At 32.2% G+C, this 6,623-nt stretch overlaps 1 protein-coding gene across 1 annotated transcript; it reads left to right on the forward strand.

Annotated features, from left to right (window-relative positions):
- The first annotated feature begins 1,602 nt into the window (after nucleotides 1–1,602).
- LOC101263856 (uncharacterized) lies at nucleotides 1,603–3,446 on the forward strand. The gene is made up of 2 exons (XM_010329186.4): nucleotides 1,603–2,438; nucleotides 2,524–3,446. Exons 1-2 carry the CDS (start codon nucleotides 1,855–1,857, stop codon nucleotides 3,224–3,226), a joined length of 1,287 nt encoding a protein of 428 aa, XP_010327488.2. The 5' UTR covers nucleotides 1,603–1,854; the 3' UTR covers nucleotides 3,227–3,446.
- The last annotated feature ends 3,177 nt before the right edge of the window (nucleotides 3,447–6,623 follow it).

Consider the following 6,623-nt stretch of genomic DNA (forward strand, 5'->3'; position numbering starts at 1 on the left):
AAAACATGCATTGAATAAAAATATTTATTTACAAAGATACATTTTATTATTATGATGGACAAGATATAAAAAAAAATTGAGGGGCAATGAGGTCTTTAACAAGGCTAATGCGTGCATTAAAACATATTGCATTACTAATACCTAAAGATTCATATTATTAGTAACAATCACCTTATATGCAATAGAGTGTATAATTGATGCAAACATCATATACACATAACATGAAAAAAGTACCAAACAAAATATTGTTGATATAAAAAGCTAATGCATACATCATTTTTGTGAATACACTCTAAAAACGATTCCTAAAAGAATATACCCTGTACTTCCTTGACAATAGGTTCATGTACCAAAAAGAAGAAAAATAATGAGAAAAACTTAGAGCGTAACAAAGACTACTAGCATTGAAAATAGTACGACCCTTTAATTTGATTTCTCAAATATTTCAAACATAATTTTTCATTTTTTGGGTTTCTTACCCAGTGTTCGAAGTCCTCATTGGAGCCTTGATTAAATATAGATCGTGCAATGCAGGGCATAGTTCAAGAATGACAATCTCAACATAATTTTCTTCATATCTAGGACTTGAATCGAAGACCTCCGGTTCAAACATAATTTTTCACTTTTCTCATAAAAAGTGAAAAAATACTTCTTTTCTATATTTTGCCATTGACATCAACTATTTATTATTTAAACCATTTTTTCAAGAAATACTATTAAACTTCCTCTTATCTATATTATAAATTAATTTTTTGGGTTTTTTTTTCCATTTTTCAAAATAATTAATTTTTTCAAGTTTCAAGACAAATATTTGAATATTTTCCCATATTTTCTCTTTTCATTAATGAAATTTTATATTTCCTGGCATATAAATTATACTATTTGCCGAATAATATTTATTATTTCATAAATGGACAAATAGTCCCATTTAAATTGATCACCTTTCAGTTTTCACCATATTTAAGACAGTATAAATAAACGATAATTTGAGAATTTTATAAACAAATGTGAACACTGTAAAAAAGAAACAATTGCAAGGATAATATAGAAACAATTCAATTAACATCTTCTTGATTTAGTAAGGTGGAAAACTAACATATATGAGAAAACTATTTTTAGTACAATGATCAACTAATTTGGGACAAGGGAGCGTTGTGCTTTACGAAATTCAATTTGACTAATTTGCAAACTTAAACCAGATTATATTAATTCGATAAATATTAAAAAATATTTAGCTATTCAAAAACTATATAAAAAGTACCTTTTATTGCATCTCAATATGATGAAAAATTCATCCAAAAATATTAGTTAAAATTCTTATTGTTTGACTTTAAAAATGAAATTATAACAATTAAAAGTGGACGAAATGGATATTTCTTTAACATTTTTTCTTAATTAGGATGTACGAATGGTTAGTTCACTAATACACTTAATATTAAATAGAGAGAGTATTCATTTATAGGAATTATATGATAATGAAATAGAGGGAGCATTCATTTATAGGATTAATATGATAATACAATCATGTCAAATTTTTTTTAATAAATATAATTAATATATACAAGATAAATACAAATAAAGAAAAAGAGATGAACTATATATATAGATGTGTGAACATTCTATATAGAACCCAATAAAATCCTAGGATGAAAGAGAGTGTCTAGAAAAAGACAAGTTATATCACACCAAAAGTGATTGGCTTATTGACAGATAAATGATGTTTCTTGCGGACACATCCCTTCTAAAATAACGGGCACACACCTCATTCCCCACGCATTCCATCCCCTCTATTGCCAGCTTGCTATTTTGTATTTCTATAAATCACTTCTTCTCCTATGTTCATCTTGTGAACAAATGGATCCTTGTCCTTTCCTTCGAATCACTATCGCAAACTTAGCGGTAATGCTTCCAGCTAATCGGAATCTTCCTTCGTGTGTGTTTCTTGATTGTAACATTAAGCTTAAAGGTTTTCCAACACAAGTTTCAACCATCAACGCGTTTCCTAAACAAGACCTTGTTATAGAGAACAAAATCCATGCCTCTTTCAATTTGAACAAAACCGACATTGAAAAAATAATTGCTAGAGGAAAAACATGTTGTTTGAAGATTGAAATTTGTGCAACGAAGAGTATGGGAATTGGTTTTGGATATTATACTGGGGGGAGGATTTTGGGGAGTGTGTTTGTTGAATTGGATTTGAAGGGTTTTGAACGTAAAGGTAGTAGAGGAGTTGTGATTAAGAATGGATGGGTTTTGGTTGGTGTAGCAAAAGTGCATCTGAATGTGAAAGTTCAACCCGACCCAAGATTTATTTTCCAATTTGATGGCGAACCGGAGTGTAGTCCACTGGTTTTTCAAGTTAATGGTAATGTGAAACAACCTGTTTTCACTTGCAACTTCAGTTTCAAGAACCCTGGTGATTGGAATTCGATATCAAGGTTTGTTTCAATTATTGTCAAATTAACTAAATTTAACTTGAAATCCATATAAATCTCAATTATCATCATTATTTTTGTTTTGTAGATCTTCGCTATCAGAAGGAAGCACATCAATAGGCTGCTTTAACTGTTGGACAACTGGTAATGCAATACGGAGAAAAGAGCGAAAGGGATGGTTAGTGACAATCCATGACCTCTCAGGCTCACCAATTGCTGCAGCATCCATGGTGACCCCATTTGTCCCATCACAAGGTTCAAATAGGGTGAACGGATCAAACCCTGGATCCTGGCTCATCCTCCGTCCAGATCAGGGTACATGGAAGCCATGGGGACGCCTACAAGCATGGCTAGAGAATAGTGGTGAACTTGGTTATTGCTTTGAAATCATCCCTGATGGTGCCAATGATACTATAAAATTGGTCAATTCAACCATCAACACTAAGAATGGTGGGAAATTTAACATAGATATCACAAATGTTTCTATCCCAACAATGGCTAGTGCAAACAACAGCTTTGATTTCTCCTCAGTCTCTGGGTCTTGGTCAGATTTTGGATCATCTGGATATTTGGGACAGATTTTGCACCGTGGATTTGTGATGTCATCCACAGTGAAGGGTGATGGAAAATGTAGTAAGCCGGAGGTGATTGTAGGGGCGCAGCACGTGAGCTGCTCGGAGGATGCTGCAGTTTTTGTTGCATTGGCAGCTGCTTTAGATCTTAGTATGGATGCTTGTCGGCCTTTCTCTCAGACTCTCCGAAAAGAGTTGAGGCAGTCGGATCAAGTATGAAACACAAACAGGTTCGATAGCCTCATTCTGGGAAGTGGATATGAGTTATGCGCTTTCATTGAAGCTTTTAGCTTCTTTATCCTTTTTCCATACTTTCCTTTCTATATTGAATGTACAGTTATTGGAAGTATTTATGTATTTGTTGTTGATTTCATATAGCACTAATGAATTTTGATGTAGTGATGAAGTTTTTGTTAAGAAATGAAATTTGGGATCGATAATCTAATGTTGGTTGATTTTCATTCCTTCTTGTTTGTAAGAATGAAAAGTTGTTTAGTCTCTAAATTATCATCATTTTACATGAAGATAGGGGTCAGCCATTTTTGAAATTCGAATGATAAGAAGAAGTGTTTGATTAGGATTATGAGCAGTATAGCTAGAATAGAACTCTTATTTTACATGTATAAACTATACTAGGTTGCTTAGTCTCTTCTACAAATACAAGTGTATGTAATCTCAATCAATACCAAGAGTACAATCATTTTTCTCCCTAAACAGTGTGTGAACTTTTCTTGCTACTATATAACAACCATAAATTGGGTCTATGGAAACAGACTTACTAGTAAACATTTCAAAAATCAATCCTATAACCTGTCTAGTGCAATGATTCTGACCGTTGCCCAAAGATTTGTTAGCTATTGCCAGGTCTTAGTCATATGACCATTGTCATATAATATGATTGTTGCAATAGTGTTAACTATCACAACATATTTCAAAAAGTCATCTATTTATGGTAATGAGTATATGAAAATCAACATGCATTGTCATGGTTCATTGAGCGTCCACATTTTCCCTAAATATTTTTCATCACCCACCAATATCATTAATTATCTTTTATATTTCTTCATTTCTATATAACCATTTTTTAAAAATCATATAATGAAACAATATAAATAGTGATATTATTTCAGCAAGTTCACTCACAAATCAGACAATACTCTCTCTTCCCTCTAACCTCTCTCAAAACTTTTTTATTCTTAGACCTTAGGCGCTACCACAAATCAGAAACGATTTCAGATTTACACTATTCTAGTCTCCTATTTGACTATTAGGAGCTAAAATCATCAAAAACCCTCCCATCTGGTTGAGGGTTTGTGTGATTTTACTTGGCGTTTGGTGATTTAAGTTGGTTATCTGTGATTCTAGGTAAATCTGTGAGATATATTGGTTGTTCTGTTTGTAGTTGGAGATGGACCTAGATTTCTTCAAGAAGTTTTATAATTTAAGATATTTTCTTTAATATGTTTTTCTTCTAAAACGAAGTTTTTCCTACGGGGTTTTCATTTCTTTTTAAATTATCACCATATGGTGGTGAAACATTTATATTGATGAATAAAATCACAAAGAAAAGGAGAACTTAAGCTCAACTCATTGTTTCAGTAGCTTCTTAGCAAAACTAAGATTCTGACAAAAACTATACAAGTTCTATCCAAATTAAAAAGATTAGTTCTATACAAAATAATTCTTCGCTTGCAAATGCCTTGGAGACTCAATTTGTATGAGATCAAGTTTGTAAGGTCCGTTAGCTATCGATGGTAGGTGAGCCTGTTTAGAAATAAACAACTCCTCATTTCTAATACTCCATTTTGTCAATGCATCGGCAACTTGGTTTCCTTCCCTGTAACAATTAATGTCTAACCTCAAAAGTAATAGTACTTTAAATATATTGAATACGAGTTATGATATTTTTCATTTGCCAAGGGATATTGTAATTACCTTTGATCATCTCTAGAACAATCTTTGAATCACATTCCAAGAATACATTGTTATACCCATTTTAACTTGAGAACGCTATTCCAAGCCATTTTGAGCAGCCTTGGCTTCAGCCATATTGCTAGTATCCCTACCAATACTTTGAGTAAATGCCATGATAATTTTGCCTCAGTGATCTCTAGAAATCCCTTTAGTTCCAGCTCTATCAATGGCATCCCTACTTCCATCAGTATTAATCTTCACCACATTTTCAGGGGGCATAAGCCATTTAACAACTGTACAATCAGTTTTTGGAATAAGGCCAATAATCTGTTGATAGATAACTCCCCACCTAGAGCTCCATTTTGTATTAGTCTTGACCTGGAAACTACCCATTTTAGATGAGATAAAATATAATATTGGATCCTCTTTGTATTACAATTGTTTCCTCCATAAACTACTGAACATCTCGCTTTCCATATCTCCCAACAAATTACGAGAGGAGTAATTTTTAACATAGTCTGATGGAGTGAGTTTTTTGGCTTGATAGCCCACCATTTTAGAGCATATACTTGATAGGTACATCCTCCCAAGAAATTCAAACTGGATTTCCAAAAAAAAATCCGTCTATATTCTGCAATCCCCCCCCCCCCAAATGAAAGTGTGGTGCATAGTATCACTTTGGTCAATAGAACAACAAACACCTAGCATCACAGTCAATTTAGCCGCAATAGTATCAGTAAAAGGTAACTTACCTTTCAAAAATCTCCACATTAAGAAGGACATTTTAAAAGGTGGATGCTTATGCCAAATCATCTTTAAGAATTAAGAAATCTCACTTTTCTGTCTAATATGCTTCCAGGCAGAAGAAGTAGAGAAAATACCATTACTTTTAGGCGTCCAAGTAGGAGTATCAGTTAAATTTTGATTACCAGTGGTTAGTGAAATAATTCTCTTTTGTTGATATATGCGCTAATTGGTTGAAACTGTGAGCAGTTTTTATTTGTTTATTTTAGGGTTAGTGAAGTTGTTGGATTTTGCATGAATTTTGTGCTATATGTTGTAAATATTTAATTGCACTTTTTGCATCTATGTAAATTTGTTGTTGTTAGTTATATTTTAATTGTGGTGTTTTTGTACTGTATGTGCTATAGTATCTGCTATTGATGGTCTTAGTTTATTGTTGTTAGAATCACTTTTACTAGATTGTTCGACGTAACATAAATGTCGAATTTCTTATTGCATTAGGTTCTAATAAATATGGTAGTATGTTTTACTGTATTTTCCTTTATAGTTTGATAATAGATTATTGTGAATCAGATGTCTATTGCAATTGATGTTGAATTCCTAAGGCATGATTTTACCCGACAAGAATTAGTGAGACATAATTTACACTTGTAATGACGTCACATTTATTAGATGTTTGTGAAGCTAGATAGAGTTGTATCTACTTTCTTATAAGTAATATCACTTTTTCTTCAAAAAAATATCAGGATGGAATCTGTTTTTTTGATGTATCCAAACATTGGTTAAGTTCTTGGTTTACGTAGTGTAAGATCTCTTTCATTTTTCTATATATATTTTCACTAAGGTGTTTCATTACTTATAGTATCATATCTTTAATGTATGTTAATAATTTTGCTTAAATGTTGATTTACTTAGAGTGTAATCTCTTTCATTTTTGTAATTGCGGTTTTAGGATGTT

The sequence above is a fragment of the Solanum lycopersicum genome, chromosome 10 (assembly GCF_036512215.1).
Source record: "Solanum lycopersicum chromosome 10, SLM_r2.1".
Lineage (NCBI taxonomy): Eukaryota > Viridiplantae > Streptophyta > Magnoliopsida > Solanales > Solanaceae > Solanum > Solanum lycopersicum.